We start from the raw sequence: 21,523 nt of genomic DNA, 5'->3' as shown, positions 1-21,523 counted from the left end.
GTAACCTACTTTTGAATATACTCCATAGAAATATCTGCAGAATCATGTTTTTGCTCCTGATATTTCTAACGTATTTCATCAATTCTGATATCATTGCCTTCTTTCCATGTTTCCACATTATAGTCTCTCTGATATCTTTTAAGTGGATTACGAACAATACTGTTGTAAGGTATGTGCCCCTAGGCAAAGCTATTTTGTTGCTCTTTAATTCAAGAACCTATGAAAAATTTAAAAAAAAAATTTATTGTTGAGATGCAATTTTGCCGGTATATGCCATCCTCTAAACTTGCCACTTTAAGGTATTGCTTTGGTAGCTTATTGGGTTACGACTGTGCTGATTGCAAGTTTTCTCTCTGGTGGTTAATTGCATGTCACTATGGATGATTTCCTTTTAACTGAATTTTTTTATTATTTCATTATTGCTGCAGCATCCCAATGATTTGTGCTTTCACTTCCACTCATTCTCCTGTACAACAATGATCTGCTTTCACTAACGTCCAATCCTATTCATAGCTTTGCTCATGAGAGTATAATCGAATTCTCTTTGTCATTTACATAAACTTGTACTCAAATAGCGAGCTTCAAGATTTATGCTCTGAGCAATGCGTGAAACATCGCTGATAATATTCTGCATGCCAACTATATAATAGATTTATTTGCTTGGACTGACTTATTCATCAAGCTTTCCTAGCATAAACGTCACGTTTATTATCCTCTTCAACCACAAAAACCGAATCTTTTCTTATGCTCAACTCATACTTTTTAAACCCCAAATCTACTAAATTATGATATTGCTCACATCTGGGGTAATGTTGAAAAACATTCCTGAGAATGAGTGTATCCAGATTCAGAAGTGACCTATTTTGTTTAACAGATTATCCTTCTCTCACGGACTTCCCTCGGTCATTTCCTCATAGGCATCCGTTTGTATATTATGCTTTTCATAGGTATTTCCATGACCTCTTCTCCTCTGGACTGGCCACTGCCGTTCCTCTGCTTCCTTATTATCACTCACGAAAGCGGGCAGGTGCCATATAGTATACATTTAGCTCCAGACTCACTGAAGGAACTTCTCAACCTCTTCCTTCATTTCGTATATGGTTCTTCTTTAGAACAGTTTATGCATATGGTTTTCCCCAGTTTCCTTTTTTTCTCTGTGATCGTTTGCCCACTTATAGCAATGTTATCTTATTGGTATCGAGACTTTGTTTGGAGTGTTTGAAAAAAAAAATGACTTTGAAAGATTTTTAGATGAGAAAAGCAGTGACAGAGGAATGTTAAGAAGCATTCGAGAGAAATGCAATCAGGGGTACAAATTAACATATAAGGAGAAAAAAATTATTAGAAACTTGAGTGGAAAGGTTGCTGAAGTTTTAGACTGACCAGAATTCCTCAAATATGGAAGCAAAAAAGTTTCACTCTGTCCACACTTCAGGAAACCGTATCAAATGGTAGAATTTTGAATTATTAGATTAGAACTCTCATAGTATCCTTCTTTGAATAAGATAAATAAAACAATGAATGAAATCATTACAAAAGCTTCTCTCTGTGGGGTATTACAGATAAAGTTTTTCAAGCATACTAGGCAAGAGGAGATGAGTCCTTATACTTCCTTCGATATCGACAATGCCCTTCGGTTGGAGAGATTTGGGTTCGAATTCCGTTTACTGAGCAAAGAAACCTTTCTAAGGACTTTTCAGATACAGATGAATAAGCCGGCCTATTCTAAAGGTTGAGGTTTTTTTTCTCAAGACGTGAATTTTTCGTTCCACAAACTGTTTAGCGGAATACAAACGATTCGGAATCATGATTTTCTATATATGCAGAGAAACATAATTTTTCTTTACTTATAAAGCTGACTGCCGTTCCTCTGCTTCCCTGTTATCATGTACTCTCCTAATAAATGAAGGTTAGGAAAGCGGAGAACATTTGGCCATTTCGGTAAATTGAATACTAGTTGTTACTAATAATGCATAGAAACTAATAAACACACACACAGGAACTCTAAAAATAGGCAGCACATTGATGATATCAACTACATTCTTAATGGAAAACTTGAAGATGATAAATTAAATATGGAAATTAGCAACAGATTAATCAAAGTTGGTATAGTTGAAGAGAGTTTAAGAAATTTATCTGGTTTAATGGAAAAATTCGTAAACACAACTAGTATAAAATCCATTTTAATTTATAGAGCGGAGAGTTTGTTTAGAAATACAACAGTTGATCAGAATGTGGAAATCGCAGTATGAGTGCCCTTAAAGAATTGCGATACTAAACATCGATGAATTAAATATCTAATTTTCTTCTCAATATTCTCCTTTTTTTATTGTTATAGCTGCACGAGTAATGAAATTATCATTTAAAAATTTTAATATTTATTCTGAACTTATCGCCTCTAGAGGTCACTTTTCATGTCTTCTCTTCTAAAAATTGTAAGGTTTGTTTATGGTATGTGCGACTTACTGTAGATTTTAAGCATGTTTTAGGTTTTAATAATTTTGTTGTCTGTAAAGCATGAAATGTTTTATTATAATTAATTATAGAGATTGAAATATATAATTTTCTGAATAAGGAGTTTCGGGATACTCGTGAGTACAGATTATCGCATATCTTTTACCTTGCCGGCAAAGGTTGGTCGCTTTGTAGAGTCTCTGCTACTAATGGCTCAATTAAGTAGGTTTGAGCGCGGTTAGTAGTTGGAAGGACACCAATCGTTCGATGCTGTTGGCACACTCTCCCTCGATGAGTCTTTGGACTCCCTGGTAGTGTCAAATAATTATTATTTTCATACACATGCACCAAAATTTACTAAAAACGAACAGTTGTGAAGTGGTTAGTTAACTGTAACCAGAACTGCTCTCCGAAAGTGTAACAGGAGAATGTATATAAGATAAAATAGAAGCGCTTCGACCTATTAGCCAGTTTTCGTTTCTTCAGTAATTGTTACAAAATTTTGAAGAAATTAGTAACAGTGTCAAGTCCATCTTTGATCGATGTGCGAAATGCATATACAGTACCTCGATAAGTCTGAATTTTGTAAAAGCATTTGACAGGTTGCCGCATTATAAGTTAATATTTTTGTTGCAACAAGATGGTTTAAATATCCGTTTAGTGGATTAGTAATTGGCAGCCTGGTAGATGCCAAAGTTGTGTATGGAACCGGGGGGAGATTTACTGACAGAGAGACAGACACCGGAAAATCAGTATATGGTGGAGTGGAGTCTAGGAAAATGATGGTGACTAGTGGAGTACCTCATGATTCGGTACTAGAACCACTGCTCTTTAATTTGTATATAGGTGACATAGGGAAAAATTTAAGAGGGGGATATTCAGTTGTTTGCTGATGATGCAAAACTGGGAAGAGTAAGTTGATAAAGGTGATGTTGATATTCTGCAGGATGATTTAAATAAATTGACATTGTGGGCAAAGGATAATGATTATCAATTTAATGTTGCAAAATGTAAAGTTATGCAGTTCAGGTTGAAAAGGTGGCATATGGTGTATCGTATTGAAGGTACTAGTTTGCAGGAAATTGATGATGCTTGGGACTTGGGGGATAATGCAAAAGTTGGTAAACCTTGTTGAAAAACACACTAACAAGTAAAGATAAAGAAGTTATTATCGCTCTTTATTGATTCAGCCATATCTTGACTGTTGTGCACAGATTTGGTCACCTGGATTTCTTGGAGACCAGGAAGTGGTGTCAGAAATATTCAGAGATGAGTGACCAAGATGGTGACAGGTTGTGAAATACTCCCTATGAGGATAGGTTGAAAGTTTGTGAGTTACAAAGTTTAGTTGATAGGCAGAAAAGAGGGGACACGATGAAAACTTTTAAGATGTTAAAGGGGTTTTATAAAATTGATAAAAGTGAAATTTTTTAATATAATATATGACAAATATATTGGCCCCAAGTTCTCTGTTTGAGAACTAAGTGCCATCCATGGAAGTTTTGTAAGAGTGTGGTTAGTAGAGGTGTGTGGACCAGATTTTTTGTGTGGCGCATGTTGAGCGAGTAGAATGGATTGCCAGAATTGGTTGCAAGCTCCCTGATGCTGAATGGATTCAAGGAGAGATATGATAGGATTTTGTGTATATATGATCCCTTGCCCATGCGGTTGATTTGGGTTTCCCGCAAAGAGTCTCTGGACTCCATGGAGATGCCATAAATAATAATAATAATAATTGATCAAAAAATCGAGATGTAAGTGGAAGAATTCATTATAACGGAAAACTTATGTTAATTTAATTCCTTTTATTTGTAAAATTTTTGGCTAGTTTATAGCTATAAAAAATACAGTTATTGGGAAAAAAATCACAAAAAAAAAGAGCATTTCAGTCGAAAGTACATGGCATTATATGCATTATCAACTGCAGGAGAACAGCTCTGCTTATATTAATAGGTATTCAAAAAATAAATTATAATATAAACTAATACTTGCTATTCGTGTGTTCTGTAAAATTAATTAAAATTTACAGAACACACAAATAGCAAGTATTAGTCAGCATAACGTCTCTAAATTGAGAAAGTTTGAGGCAATCGTTTTTGTTAAGGCTTGGATTGTGAATGTTTGTTTTACAGCTTTCTTTGTACAGCCTTTCCAGAAGAAAATAACTTATGACTTTTATAACTTGGGATCTGTGCAGTTAGCCGAGTGGCTATGCACCTTACAACCATGTGTCTGGGAAAGGAGTGTCCTGGGTTCAATTCCTGTTGCTGACATGAGGAGCTTAGGATCTTTCTCAGACATAGCCAAGTTATCCAATCTTGAATATGGACTGCAGGATTTTTCTCCCCAGTTTATCTGAGGTTTTTTTATCACACAAGCAGGCAAACCGGCCATGAGAACTTAATGCCTCTACAGACATAGGATACACTGGAAGGCATAGGGCTAATCACCTTATCCTTGAGTACAGTTGCAGTTAAATGAATAGAAAACCCCTTGACACTGCAAGGTAAAAGAGGGAAAAAGGAAGAAGAAATACTTTGGTCTTGTTCCAAAGAAACCTGTGTTTTGTAGATAATGCATGGCATTTCTTTAAGTGAAATATGTTCTGGATGAATTTCTGCAGAACGACCAGTCTGCCCATAATAACATAAGCCACAAGATCAGGAAATTCTGTAAACTCCGGGAGGAGGATATTTGTCTTTTGGAGAGATAAGGTTCTTTTTCTGTCCAGTTCAGTTTATGAACCGGATGAAAAGAGATTTGTAAATCAGTCTGTGGAAGTAGACTTGCTTCTTTTTTTTTTTTTTTCTTCTGAAAGTCCTTTAACATATGAAAAACAAATTCTGGTAAGCTCTTCATGAGGCAGGTTTAGACGGTGGATATAACTATTGATTATTTTATCAATAGTTTTTGTACTATTACCATTGGAGAGAAAGGTAGCTCTGATAATAAACAGTTCTTTGTTTAGAAGAGAATCTGTAGAACATATTTTGTGAACTCTGTCTACTATAGATTTGACTACACCATATTTCTGACAAGAATGATGATGCGAGTTAGAATCAGTGTATTTACCAGTACGATTTGGTTTTCCTGGAGTTTACAGAATTCCCTAGTCTTGTGGCGTATATTATTATGGACAGACTGGTTGTTCTGCAGAAATTCATCCAGAGCAACATCAAGTATATATTTCACTTAAACAACCCAAAAATCCAGTTTAGCAAGCCATGCATTATCTATAAAATCCAGGATTTGGAACGAGACCAAAGTATTGCATAAAAATTATTTTCTTCTGGAAAGACTGTACAAAGAAAGCTGTAACGCACAAATTCACAATTGAAGCCTTAACAAAAATGATTGCCTTAAACTTTCTAAATTTTCGGAAGTTATACTGATGGGTGATGATGTGAGTTACATGTGTTCTGTAAATTGTAATTAATTAATTTTATATTTAAAAATATTTTATTAACTGATATATTATTATAATTTATTTTTTGAATACGTTTTAATACAGATGGAGTTATTCTCCTGCAGCCGATAGTGCATATAATATCATGTGCTTTCAATTGAATTTATGTTTTTGGTGATTTTTTTTCTGTAATCATATTTTTTTATAGCTGTGAAACTTAGCCAAAAATTCTACAAATAAAAAGAAATGTGTTTCCATTTCAAAAGCCCTTTGAAGGGCTTTTGAATGAAGAAAATGCAAGGACTCATAGAGAAGATGGGGGAGCCTAATGAGGGAATGGTGCAGAACATTAGTAGAGTGGAAGTGAAGGAAGTCATAAAGAGGGTGAAGAATGGAAAAATGGGTAGGCCCTGACAGGATCCCAGTGGAGGCATGGAAGTCACTAGGGGAAGAGGGAATTGACCTGCTGTGGGACCTGTTAATAAAAGCTTGTCAACAGGAAAATATACCTGAGGAATGGAGGGAAAGTACTCTTGTAACCATCTACAAGAGTAAAGTGGATGCCCAAGACTGTAAGAATTACAGAGGAATAGAGTTGATGTCCCACACAATGAAGATCCTAGAGAGGGTTCTTGATGGAAGACTGAGGAAGAAGGTGGAGATTGCAAAGGAGCAATTTGGCTTCATGCCTGTTCAATCGATGACAGATGCTATCTTTGGGTTACGACAGATGATGGAAAAGTTTCGAAAGAAGCAACAGGAGCTACATCTGGTTTTTATTGATCTGGAGAAAGCTTGTGATAGAGTGCTAAGGCAAGAAGTCTGGAGGTGTTTCAGGGAGAAGAAGGTACTGGAGAAATATGTCAGGTTGGTGCAGAAGATGTACAGAAATGTGAAGACAAGCGTTCGAACCTGCCTTGAAGAGAGAGAAAGTTTTCCACTGACAGTTGGCTTGCATCAAGGGTCAGCATTAAGTCTGTTCCTGTTTAATATTGTGATGGAGGTGTTGACGGAGGAGGTGAGAGAAGACGCACCTTGGACTATGTTGTATGCAGATGACATCATGCTGTGTGTAGAATCAAGAGAAGAAGTGGCAGCTAAACTGGAAAGTTGGAGGAAAGTACTGGAAGGGAGAGGTATGAGACTGAGCAGAGGTAAGACAGAGCATATGTGTTGCAAAGTGGATGGCAGCCAGGAGACAGATCTAGAGCTGGAAGGAAATGTCATCAGGAAGGTCAGTGACTTTAGATACTTAGGTTCAACAATGAAAGAGGATGGTGAGGCTGAGAAGGAAGTGTGATGCAGGATGGAGGAACTGGAGAGAAATGGCTAGAGTATTATGCGATAAGAGGATACAGATCAATCTTAAAGGCAAAATCTACAGGATAGTAGTGAGACCAGCTATGACGTATGCTATGGAAACTGTGGCCCTGAGGAAAAATAACATCAGCAGGATGGAGGTAGCAGAGATGAGAATGCTTAGGTTGATGTGCAGTGTGACCAGAAAGGATCGTCTGAGAAACGAATATGTAAGGGGAACGGTGAAAGTCACGAACTTAGGAGCAAAGATACAAGAGGCAAGGTTGAGATGGTTTGGTCATGTGATGAGGAGGGAGGAAGAGTATGTGGGAAGAAAGGTCATGCAGATGGATGTGCAGGGGAAGAGGAGGTGCGGATGGCCAAAGAAGAGATGGAGGGAGATGGTGGAGGTGGACTTGAGGATGAAGAACTTGGATGTGGCTACAGCCCAAGACAGGAGGTTGTGGAGGAGACTCACCACAAACAGCGACCCTACTTAAGTGGGAAAAGCTGCAGAAGAAGAATGTAAGTGTTTCCATTATTAATTAGTTAAAATGAAAGTTGTTAGGGATAACTACTGCCACTTCAGGAGGATTTTGAATAGCCTGGCAAAGTGGGCAAATGAGTGGATGCTGGTGTAAGGTGTCAGCCCTTAGAATTCACTGATGGAAGGATGTGTATTCTTACATTATGCAAATTATGGAAACAACTACCATGTTAGAATAAAGGTCATCACCTGGAGTTTTTATGAAAACACCCTTTTCACCAACTGAGTTTACTGTTTGATTCCCAGGCACATCAAAGTACATGGGCATCTCATCCGTATTGCCAATTTGGGAAAGTTCATATCTGTGACACTTCCGTAATTTTATGATCAATTTATGGAAGGACTGCACTTTTTCTTCAAGCTGCTTTGGTAACTTCTGTGCAATTTTTGTTTAGTGTTGTAATGTTAATGCTTTGCGTTCCATAAATCTGTTGCACCACCCAGGCGAAGCAAGAAAAGATGAAATACCTGGTGTGTCCTTGAATTTACCATTCTTGAGTTGTAGAGCTTGAAAATGAATTGCATTTCTTGTTACTATAATGCCATCTTGTTGTTGCGTCAAAATCCATTCATTTATCTCTTCTTCAAGTTCTGGAAAGATTGCTACATCTCCACGATGGGCACGTTTCATTTTGGGGATTTTTTCAAGACTGTCTTTTTGCTTATGCCAAAGTCTAATATTACTCTCTGCTACACCAAATTCTCTCATAGCAACGCTGTTATTATGTTCTTCTGCAAACTGCACGACACGCAATTTAAATCCTGCTTCAAAAGATGAACGTTTACGTTTCTGTTGGCTCATTTTCAGGCTAGGTTTGTTTAACGACTAATATTTAAAATGAACTGTGGTTAAACCGATATACCTAACTGTGCTCTATCATTTGGTGACCGAGCACGCATCGTATCTGCGCATAATGCCAGTAATGTAAGTAGCTTTATGTGCAGATACGATGCAGCTCGGTCGCCGAATGCGAGTGGGTCAAGTAGATTTGGTTGCATAGGCATTAGGGGGTATATATTGTGTGTGCAAGTCTAATAAGATGTTATATTTTTTAGGATCCGCATATAATGCGAACCCCTAACTTTAGTGTTTTTTACCATACATTTTTCGCATTATGCATGATAATATACGGTAAATAACTTGGATACTAAAGTCTTTGATCCTGATGGCTTCTCATTAATTGTTCTCAAACATTGTGCTCCAGAGCTAACACCCATCCTGCATTGTCTCTACAATCTTTTATACATGTGTGCACATGTGGTATTTAATCTAATGCATAGAAGCAATCTCACATCCACCCTATTGCAAAAAAGTGCAATAGATGTCTACGGTGAAACTACCAACCAATTGTTATCACCACAATCTTCCCCAAAATAATAGTATATGTCATTATAACCAACTTCTTGACTACTTAGAGGCCCACCAATTAATCAGTGACCACAGTAGTAGTTCTGCCATTCATGATCCATCCATAGCTGACCTCATAGCTTACATCACCCTCTATTGGACACATGCAATGGAACAGTTCAGAGAAACTTGTGATGTCTCCCTTGACATTTCCAGTGCTTTTAACCATTGTGGCCTGCTTAACAAATTGCCATCCTTTGGTCTTCTACTACCCTCTATAACTGGCAGGCAGCTTTCTCTTCGAGTCATCGTAAATGGCTCCCACTCTTCAATCTTCACCACAGAGTGTTATGGAGTGGGGGTGTAGTGTAATGCTGGAGTGTCTCAAGGTCCTGTCTTATCACTCTCTTTCTCTTGTTCATAAATGACCTACTCACATCACCACTAATCCTCCACAGCTTTGCAGATGATAGTACTCTCCACTCATCCTACTCATTTGACAAACTATGCAGTGCTCTGATATCTTACACTACAAGATCACCTACAACCAATGCCTTAAACATTGATTTTCATACTGCCCTCCAATAGGGTGAGGATAACCTTGTCATGTTCAATGCCACCAAAACACAGTCTTACCTTTTCTCTTGCAAAAGAGACCTCAGCTCACCTACCCTTACCCTTGGTAATACACAGCTCACTAGACAAGATCATATCTGTATGCTTGGGCTAAAGTTTTACTTCCACTTTCTCCTAGCATGAACACATCACATCATTAATATCTTCTGCATCCAAAAACTAAGCATTCTCTTTCATTCAAGAGTATTTTACACACAACCAACTCTTAACAAATCCTGAGTCTGTCCATGCTTAAAATATTGCTCATATATTTGGAGTGGTGCACCTAAAGCTTCCCAGAGACAATTGGATCAGTTGGATGAAGTGATCCGATCTCTATCTTCAATCTCTATCTCACAGGTGCAGTGTTTCAGCAGTGTGTATTCTACAGATATTTCCATGATCACGGCTGCAGGTGAACTATCAACCATAATTCATCCACTTAATGTTGCACCTGTTAATACAAGAGCAGACAGTATCTGTTTACTGTGCAACTGCAAATACACTGAACCTGCTTCTGTTCATACTTTTTTATTCCATCCACCTCTGTCCTCTGGAATAGAGGACAGAAAGTTTGGAATGAAGTCTGGTGCAATTATAGTATATCCTAGGTATAGAAAAATTACCCTTTAAAAATGAATTATAGACAAATTATTTGCCAAATTATAATTCTTGTAGATAAACTTATATGTTGGTATGTAACTGTTAATTTTTAGGGAAAGACAACGTATACTATTATATTAATTAAAAAACTTTAATTAATACTTCCTATATTTCGGTAATGTTACATTACCATCTTCAGGGAACATAAAAAATAATGATATGTGCACCCAGGCACTAACACTGAACAAATATGGCTGAATACAACAACTGAAGTCGGTCCTAAAAGGTGCCACCTAGTGGGCTAAAGTGGGTAGTAGTCTTGGCTGTTGGGCTGATGTTCTAAGAATGCAAGCTGCCCATATTTGAGACAGTCTCATGCATCCAAATTTGTTGAGGTTTGGGGAGTTTTTTAGAGCTGGGGCTGATTCTTGGAATAATCTCTCATATTTATACTTGCTGCAGTGTTAAGGTAGCTTTCTTCCAGCGTATTTTATGGTGGGTGTCCAAAGCATGGTCAGCAAGTCCTGAGTGGCTGTATTGGTGGAAACAGATATCCTGATATTACTGTCCTGCCTGTTTGGCCATAGTAAGACAGTTTGCAACTACAAGGGACCTGGTATACTCCAGGTAGGTCTAGAGGAAGTGGCTGGTCCTTTGGGGAGTGGATAAGAGATGCCAATTTTTTATATGGTTTGTAACAAGTTGTCAAGTCATTTTTTTAGGATTTTTGTTAGCTTTTCATTATATTCGAGGTAATTCTGAAAAGCTAACAAAAATCGTAAAAAAAAATATGATTTGACAACTTGTTACAAACCATATAAAAAATTAGCATCTCTTATCCTCCTCCCCCCCCCCACAAGAACCAGCCACTTCCCCATGGACCTGGAGTATACCAGGTTCTTTGTAGTTGCAAACTGTCTTGCTATGGCCAAACAGGCAGGACAGCTTTATCTGAACATAAGGATTATATCTGTTTCCACTAATACAGCCACTCAGAACTTGCTGACCATGCTTTGGACACCCCATAAAATATGCTGTAAGAAAGCCACCTTACTACACCGCAGCAAGTATAAATACGAGAGATTATTCTTAGAATTAGTCTCAGCTCTGAAAAACTCCCGAAACCTCAACAAATTTGGATGCATGAGACTGCCCCAAATATGGGAAGCTTGCATTCTTAGAACATCAGCCCAACAGCAAAGGCTTATGTTCCCTGAAATTGGTAATGTAACATTACCGAAATATAGGAAGTATTAAAGTTTTTTAATTAATATAATAGTATATACGTTGTCTTTCCCTAAAAATTAACAGTTACCAAATTATAAATACAACAACTTATTCCTTGCAGTTTTCCAAAATCACCTATTTCAGTATCTTTCTTGCAGAGTTGCAGAGTAGAAACCTAAGTATGGATGAAATTAATGGTGAACTCAGACCACAAGGAGTAGAATTTGACACATTAACAAGATCTGATGGTTCAGCTATGATGTTTCAGGGTAAGATGCTGAATGAAATTAGAAGACAACATGGTCTTCTAGAAGTTTACAAAAATTTAAAATTTTGAACCTTTGAATATATATGAAACAGAGAAATGTTAACTAAATATAAAATTATTTCTGTTATGTATATAAAAGTTTAAATATTAGGTGAAATCAAAAATCTCAATTTACTTCCAGACAATTCTACTTCCATTCAAAACTAGTCAACATGTTGGGATAAAACAGATCTAGTGTGGTTATACATTGTTGATTTCAAGTTTTAGCTTGTTTATTAAGAACTACCTTGTGAAATGTAATTGTATGTTGCGACATTTATGATTTCTGTTTCATCAAAAAAAAAAAAAAATGTACAGCCTTCAAAGGGCAGTATGTATGTTCTGCTTCAAAATGGGAAAAACTGCATCAGGATGGGAAGAGAATAGTCTAGAAGGGAATAAAGGATGGGAATAGTATCTTTTTGTTCATTTTCCATGTTTTGGTGTGATGTAAATAACAGGTGCTTTTCCTATCAATTCTATGTAAAATGTTTCAGGGCATGATCAGAAAGGCCAGCTTTACCATAGTTATTATATTTAATATATACCAATACCAAATATATACCGAATAATATCCTAAAAGCTATCACAAGTATATATGAAAATAATCAAATACAAATAAGATTAAATCACGAGCTATCATATACCAGAGAGATAAACCAAGGGGTCTGACAGGGATGTCCTCTCTCAGCAATTCTTTTTAATATTTGCTTAAATGAAATAATAATAAAAATAATAATAAAATGGAATAAAAATCTACATCAAGGAATTAAACTTTCTCCTACAGTGAACTTAAACACTCTCCTTTTTGCCGATGACCAAATAATAATTACAAATTGTGAAGATAACTTACAGAAAGCTATTTTAGATCTAAATGAGATAGCCAAAGATCATGGTATGATAATATCAACAGAAAAGTCAAAAACTATGGCCTTTAAAGGACAAGGTCCAGCAAGAACTAAAATAGTAATAGATAACAAGATCTTAGAACAGGTGAATTCAGTTAACTACCTAGGATGTATGATCACATATGAAAATGAAAAAAGATATAAACGTAAAAATTGCAAAATATTTAAAAATAACAGGTGTAATTAACTCTATATTTAAACCAAACCTAGTTCAAAAACAAACCAGACTAAAAATATACAATACATTAGCCCTACCAGTCTTAATGTATGGAAGCGAAATCTGGACAATAAAACAAAAAGACAAAGATTAATAACAGCAGAAATGAAGTTTATGAGAAAAACTGCAAAGTATACCCTATTTGATCACAAAAGAAATGAAGAAATTATGAAAGAATTAAACCAAGAACCAGTAATAGAAAAAATTAAAAAATATAAACATAAATGGATGGAACACGTTCAAAGAATGAAAACAGAAAGATTACCAAAACAAGCCTTATAGTACAAGCCATTAGGAAAAAGAAAACCAGGATGTTCTCTTAAACAATTCAATGATGACTTCTAATGCTGGAACAGGCCATGCTAGGTCTAAATCCTTGATACGCATGATGATAGTGATGTTTTCCCACTGGTTCAGAACACATGACTATACAGAGATTTGAAATAGCAAGTGATCACTATTTAGTTTTGAGCAGAATAAAATTTATTTTCATATTGAAAAGAAGTATTTAAGAAAGTTCTAAAATGAATCAAAAGTTGATTCATTTTAGAACTTTCAGAGATGAACTGAAGCCTCAAATACACAAGCATCATTCAAGAAAAAATGGAAGAGTTTGAAAATGAACAAAACCTTGGAGATTCTGTGGCAAACCCAGAAGAAAACCTTGATTGATTCAGCGAGTGAGGCATGTATTGAGTTTGTCTGCAAGAATAGAAAATTCAGAACTCCGTGGTGGACTCAGGAAGTTAAAAGAGAATTCAAAGAAAAGAAGAAAGGTTGTTAAAAGTTTATGCCAAGAAAGTCTGCTCTTAGAGAATACAGATAAAAATATAAGAAATCAAGCACTCTGTAAAACTAGCTCAAGAAAATTCATAGAAAGACTCTGATAAGACCATAGAAATCAAATATCAGGAAGATGGGAAAATATTCTGGAGGCTATTGAAAAACACTTAGAAATGGAGGAAAGAGTACTGTAAAAGAAATCAGAGATGATAAAGGTGACATGAAAACTGAAGATAAAGATATTCTAGATCAGCTTTTCCCAAATTTTTCCTACGTCAGAACACTTCATAAATCCTGAAATTTTAATGGAACACCTTGGTTAGAGTCGTAGCATTTAAAACCATTCCAGGCTCATATTAATATTAATTTTGATAATTTTTCACGGACCACAATTTGGGAAACCCTATTCTAAATGTCTGGAGTAATTACTTTGAAACACTGCTAAATGAAACAAGCAGTGTCAGTATGATGGTAAAAAGCTCCCAACAGGAATACACATTCATACTTGAAATAGAAAAAGTAATTAAAAACCTGAAATGTGGAAAGGCAGCTGGAGTAGATGAAATTTGGCCAGAAATACTCAAATATGGAGGTATAAAAGTTTTACAGTGGCTGCATTGCATAATTCAGAAGGTCTGGTCAGAGGATCAGATTCAGAGTAATTGGAGTAGAGCTCTCAATAGTACCATCTATAAAAACGGGAATAAAACAATGTGATTTACAGAGGTGTTTTCCTAGTGAGTGTTCCTGGTGAGATTTATGCATATATACTTCAGAAACAGCTAAGAAAAATTTTGGAATGGAAGTTTCCTGAAGAACATACTGGATTGAGACCAAATAGAAGTTGTCAGGATCAGATTTTCACTTTATTTGAATTTTATTTAAGTTTCATAGATCTGGAAAAGGCATATAACAAGAGGGCCTAGAAGGAAACTCTTCAAAATGTTTAAGTTATATGATGTAAATGGGGCATTATATCAGCAATACTTAGTCTTTATTTGAGTTGTAGGTCAGCATTTAGAACTGAAGGAAGTACAGGAAGATGGTGTAATGTTAACCTCCCAACCGGCCGGTGTGGATGAAATATTCAACACTCCCTAGCTTTTTTCATGGATCAAAACTTTGTCGGCATTCTACCTTTTATCATGCCATTAGCTATCTCCACCGTTAATCTCGTTACGGCTATTCTATAGCCATTAGTGGATTAACTGTTGCTGAGTGACCTTTGTGTCCCCTGTCTTTACGTCTATTGTGTTGCTTAGAATTTCATTTACTGTCCTAAGTTATTTGACCTTTCTTGCCTCTAAAATGATTTATTGTGTCTCTTCCCAAAAATTGAAACGAATTTCACATATGCGAAAAAAATCAATCCTGAAATGACCACTGATCAGCTTTTGCAATGAATCTATTTAGTGATAGTAAATTTGGTGCATTTTATTCTACAAATCAGTGCACCGGAAGAGTTGCACTGATTGTTCTTTCACTTTACGTATAATAATTGAATAATTTTTTTCTAATTTTAGAATTTTCAAATGTTTGCTTTGAAAATATTATGTCAAATATTTCTATTTTTAAATAATATTTATTGAAATAAATATGTCCTTTTTCTTTTGTTTCTAGCGAAATAGCATTATATGGATCATCACATTTCAGATTTAGAAACGATTTTTTGTTATTCATAAAGACAAAATTTAAAAAAAAATGTTAAAATGCTAAATTGCATTACTTGGTTTCCGATCGTTTCTTTTTGGTATCAAAAATTTATATCCAATGATATTTTAGCAGTGATTCTTCGTCATTTATTTATTTATTTGTATTATGCATATTACGATAATATCTAGTGCATAACCTCGTAGATATGTTGAAAATATAATGTGAAAAATATCATATACGGAACGATTCAAAATTTTAGCTCATTTTGAAGATTTTCTAATGCTTCCCCCCCCCCTCCTTATTCTCTCCTGGAACTGAATTGCATAACTACTCTAAATTTCTATACAGGTTTGAAAGCTTTTGTAGACAGCATTCAAAATCAATTACTTCATTTTACCATTTTGACAAAAGATATACGGTAATCAGATTGTATCCTGAAGCTTCTAATTCTGTTCTATTTATTTGCAATCTAAAACCAGCTGTTCTATTGTCCGCTGAAATTATGTGAAATTTTAGAAATAATATGCTATATTTTCACCATGCAAAATTGTTTATATGCATACCACACAAAAGAAAGTTCAGTAGTATTATTGGTGTTTGTTTTCCTTTTAAAAAAAATCTAAATATTACTTCTGCTGCTGCTGGAAGCTATTTCTGAAATAATCTACGTCTTATAAATACTTGGTAATTCTACAAATCAGTGCACCGGAAGAGTTGCACTGATTGTTCTTTCACTTTATGTATAATAATTAAATAATTTGTTTTCGAATTTCAGAATTTTCAAATGTTTGCTTTGAAAATATTATGTCAAATATTTATATTTTTAAACAATATTTATTGAAATAAATATGTCCTTTTGCTTTCGTTTCTAGCCAAATAGCATTATATGGATCATCACATTTCAGTTTTAGAAACGATTTTTTGTTATTCATAAAGACAAAATTAAAAAAAAAAATGTTAAAATGCTACATTGAATTACTCAGTTTCCGATTATGTGTCTTTTTGGTATCAAAAATTTATATCCAATTATATTTTAGCAGTGAGTCTTCGCCTTCGTCATTTATTTGTTTATTTATTTGTATTATGCATATTACGATAATATCTAGTGCACATCCTCGTAGATATGTTGAAAATATAATGTGAAAAATATCATATATGGAATGATTCAAAATTCTTTTTCATTTTGAAGATTTTCTAATGCTTCTCCCCCTCCTTATCTTCTCCTAGAACTCACAGGTTTGAAAGCTTTTCTAGACAGCATTCAAAATCAAATACTTCATTTTACCATTTTGACAAAAGATATATGGCAATCAGATTGTATTGTGAAGCTTCTAATTCTGTTCTATTTATTTGCAATCTAAAACCAGCTGTTCTACTGTCCGCTGAAATTATGTGAAATTTTAGAAATAATATGCTATATTTTCACCATGCAAAATTGTTTATATGCATACCACACAAACGAAAGTTCAGTAGTATTATTTGTGTCTGTTTTTCTTTAAAAACATATAAATATTACTTCTGCTGCTGGAAGCTATTTCTGAAATAATCTACGTCTTCTAAATACTTGGTAATATCCTCTTAGCTGGAGGAAAAGTTGAAGGCTTATTACTCTCAGTGCTATTGAGAAGAAAGGGGAGAACACTAAAGTGCCTCAGGCTGTAGTGCAGAATAATTCAAGCATGTCTTGTTTCCTTTTCGATTGTTGATTACCTATTTCCTAACAGAAATATTGATATTTCTTTTACAAATTGTTTAATTTATAATGATCAGTTTCACTTTTATTATCAAAAATTAGAAATTAAATCATACAATTATCTTGAAAAAGAGGATTTGAATTATTTTCAAAGAAAAGGTGCATATGCGTTTCATAATCTTCTTTTTTTGTGGGGGGGGGTATAGACCTAATCAATCTGCGGATATTTCAGATAATTTATTTCATAAATCGTTCGCAAGACAGCTGTTACAAATGTAAATCACTTGGGGAACGTACCCATTCATTTTAGTGTAAAATAGTAGCAAAGGTTCAGTTACTTTAGATATCTAATCTAGAAGAAAATGTTATGTCTGCTGAGATTAGAATCTTACGTGAATAATTTTTCTGAAATGATTTCTCTATTCGTTATAATGTAGCCAATTTCCAGATTTTTTTCCCTCCTGCAGACTTCATGTTATATGCAGTGATTTCTTCTTTGTACTACAAGAAAAAACATCAGATAACAGGAGAAAAATATGTAGTATTTTCTTTTCCACTAACTGAATTTACAATGTTCTTTCTTTGTGATTTGAAGAGAAAGTGCAAATGACTTTTCTTACTATTTTTGCCATTATAACATCTCATATAATTATAAGAGTGACATTTTACCATTTTTCTCCCACACGAGAAACTGAAATAAGGCAGTAATAATATTGTTGATTCTGCCAAACTTCATTGTAGCAGAAATTTTTATTACAAAACTTTGTAATATATATATATATATATATCTCCAAAACAAGAAATTTGGAACCCATATCACATCAATGTTGAGTGTTGGCAAGGTGAAAATGTTCCCGTTATTATTTATATATTTCATTTATTAACTAGGGGGCTATGCCCAACCCCCCCGTGTTCCGGTATGGTAGACCAGTTTTCCTTCAATTGTGATAACTCGAAAGGGGGTTCCGCCCCTGAATTCTGATGACTTGAATTTTGAAGACTCGACACTCAGGGTAGCCCCTGAGTTTCAAAACGTTTCGATAAACATGACCTTATCATTTTATATATATATATATAGGGTAGATTTTATTTCATTATTTTTTATTGTTTTGATGAAATACTTTACCTGGAATACTCTTTCCAGTTTCTCTGTGTCATAAAAAGAACTTAAAAATTAGCCTTCAAGATGAAAAAGAAACAGTGCATTCGGGTATCCCTCTATATTTGTAGTCCTGAAAAGGACTGTTTTGATGGCCCTGAAAAGAAACATTTTTTATTTCATACTGTTCAGAATTTAAAATTCTTGAACAGCGTGGACCTTGAAGCAAGGGTAAACACACAAAGCAGTTTTACACTCAGGGCACCAGATTTTTGTTTCCTTTCTGATATTTTTTTTATTACATACATAATATTTGCGTGCAGGTTTTTTTTTTTTTATTAGCGGTTGGGGGTAGATTTTCGGGATAATGGTTGGAGTTAGCAGCGTTCAACCTCAGATGTCTGGCAGGATTTCCTGTTTTTCTGCTTGTTGAAGAAGGTGCATGTGCATGCAGCAATGCTTTCGCAATTTCTATTCTGTATTCTAGATATGTTATGGTAGACAAACATTTTTTCTTGTACAGGAGGAAACTGTTCCAAATAATAAAATCCAAACACTTCAAAATTCAAATAACATGTCCAAACACTTTTTTGTAATATTTTTTATGCTGTTTCCTCATTACAGAGTAGAATGATAGCTGCTGATCGCACCTGTCGACTCAACCCATAGTGTCGTTGTATGCACACACAGCAATGGGTTTTTCTTTCTTCAAACCATACTTCTCCATGGATTCCGTTGATGGATTGTGCAGGGAAGATAGCAGAAAAACATCTTTTTTGGCTTTCCAACTTAGTGCAAAGACTTTCCCTCGCTGATAAGTTCGGATTTCCCCCTTCGATAGCTTTCCTGAAGCCAGATCTGGAGGCATATCTCGCCTTTTTGCATTTACAGTAGTACCATAACTATCTGTGCGATGCTGTAAAAGCAAATCAGCGAGTTCAGGACACATATATAGTAATTATCCATTATAATGCAGTAACCTTTCCCCAGTAAAGGGTCTAGTAACTGCATTACTGCACGCATCGACAAGGGGAGATCCGAATATTTATCGTGCTCGATTGCAGTTTGCTATCCCGTATAAGGTTTGAAATCCCAAAGATATCCACTTTCCGATTCGCAAAGCATAAAATATTTTACTCCATACTTCGCTTTCTTTTTGGGAATATACTGCTTACATTTCAGTATATGTATGCCACCTTTGAATGGCATAAGGCTTTCATCGATACTCAAGTCTCTCTCAGGAATGTAGAGTGGTCTACATTTTTGATGGATTTTCATCAGAAAATCATAAATTTTTTTCAGGACTGGGCAAGGATGTGTTGCCTGATCGTGTTCCTCATTATTCTGAAAATGCAAATACTTCATAATGAGACTGAATTGTTTTTCAGTCATAACATCACGAAATATCGGTGTGTTCAGAATCCAGTCTGCAGACCAATACATTTCGAGAGCGGGCTTTCAATATGTATTTCGAAACTTCGGGTTTTTCCCCTTTCTTTATTCTGATATTGCATTTGAAGGATGACAGTGATTTTAAATATTAATTTCATCTATATCCGAATATCACATAATTTCCTGATTTACAATAATCAGGAAATATGTATATTGTCTGATTTATAATTTGCTAATTTATAATAATCACCACGTAGTTTCAGTATCGAAAAATTAAAGTTATATGGAATAATTACTAGAGAAAAATAACGAATTAAATAAAAACTGTACCTATGTTTCATAACAGTTTTCGGGTGTGTGATAGTAATGCAATGGGGGGGGGGTGGTTTAAACTATCAGAGGCGAAATAAAGTTCAATTCTATTGTAAAAATATGGAAATGAAATTTCACATTTGATATACATATTTTGAATGATAAAAATAAGCAAATGTATCGCTTACTTTAAAAATTGGAGAATAAAATATCTGAATTATGCGGAAAATATAAATTTAAATCATAACTGTTAATTTCATTTTGTAATGACCAATTATACAAGGAAACCAAGAAAGTGAAAGTACAGATTACTATACAACATGAAGAAAAAATTTAGTAATATGATTAAAGAATTTCATGTTATTCTCTAAAGGAAATCTGTTAAGTATTATTCGATTTCGAAGGTTTTGTACAAAAATAAAAATATAAACTGGAACTTCGGCAGCCGGTTTTCTTTTCTTTTTTTAAAAGAATATTTCAAATAATTATCGTGAATTAATTTCTTCGAGAACAAAGAAAAATATTTTGTCTACTAAGCGATTAGAAAAAAATTAGTGCAAAAAAATAAAAAATTAAATTGGTTCTCCAAGGTAAGGCAATATTTAAGTGAAGAAATTATGCAAGACCTTTATTTTGTCCAGAAATTAAAATTGTATTGTACAATAAAAAGAGAAAACAAAAATATAAATAATTTCTCTATTTTTAGTCTATCATATATAACTAAAATCCAGTTCACCAGCATGGAACAAGAAAGTCCATTTCTTGTTATAGGCAACTGAGAGGCAGCTACAAACGGGAGATAATCCGATTAACCGTTCTCTTCAGCGTGAGGGTTTATCACACCTTCTAATGGACATGACAGTCAAATTGCACTTCTTATCCAGGTTCTTTAAACAGGTGGGCTGAATCATATCCAGATTTAGTTGGACGTCTATAGACGTCCTAGCCGGTAGGGAGGTTAAATCTGGTGTTAGATGTACATTATCCCCTCTGTTATTCATTATGTATATGAATCGTATTTTGAAGGAAAGTGGTGTTAAATCTGATATCAAAATTGGCAATGTTATTCTTAGCTGTTTACTTTATGCAAATGTTATACTTCTGAATAAATCCAGAACAAGTCTGCAAGATTCTTTGACTAAATTTTATCTGCACAAAAATTTGCTATCAAACTTAACAATAAAAAGACAAGGACAATGAAAATAGGCAGAAATATTGAAAACATGAACTGTATTCTGAATGGAGAGCCTATAGAACAAGTAAAACATCCCAGCTATGTAGGCACAGTTTTTAGTGAAGATGGCAAATTAAATATGGAAATAGACAATAGAATTGGTAAAGCTGTTATGGTAGGAAGTCAGCTGAATAAATTTATGTATGGAATAAAATAAATTTTTCATAATGGTAAATTAGCTATATACAAGATAGTGTTCAAACTAATTTTAACTTATGGATCTGAGAGCTGGGTTAGAAATAAAACACTTGATCAAAGACTAGAGACTGCAGCTCTGATAGGTCTGAGAAATATTCGTGTAGTGGATGGCATCAATAGTAGTATCATATTAAAAATGATATTAGGAGAGAACTTGCCATTGTTATCATTCAGGAATGTGTTAGCTAAGATAATTTGAGATGGTGTGGTCACTTAAACAGAAGAATG

At 34.7% G+C, this 21,523-nt stretch overlaps 1 protein-coding gene across 1 annotated transcript in view; it reads left to right on the top strand.

The window, feature by feature from the left end:
- The first annotated feature begins 2,419 nt into the window (after nucleotides 1–2,419).
- Nucleotides 2,420–21,523, top strand: part of Rrp46 (exosome complex component Rrp46) — a 121,039-nt gene continuing 101,935 nt past the window's right edge. Inside the window, exons 1-2 of the mRNA XM_090395827.1 lie at nucleotides 2,420–2,451; nucleotides 11,658–11,768. Coding sequence (XP_090251953.1) covers nucleotides 11,681–11,768 — 88 coding nt within the window. The 5' untranslated portion in view covers nucleotides 2,420–2,451; nucleotides 11,658–11,680. The remainder of the gene's footprint in view (nucleotides 2,452–11,657; nucleotides 11,769–21,523) is intronic.

This window comes from Typopeltis vanoorti, chromosome 7 (genome assembly GCF_054136105.1).
Source record: "Typopeltis vanoorti isolate ZY-2024b chromosome 7, IOZ_Tvanoo_1.0, whole genome shotgun sequence".
NCBI lineage: Eukaryota > Metazoa > Arthropoda > Arachnida > Uropygi > Thelyphonidae > Typopeltis > Typopeltis vanoorti.
This window is presented reverse-complemented; position numbering and strand designations above follow the sequence as displayed.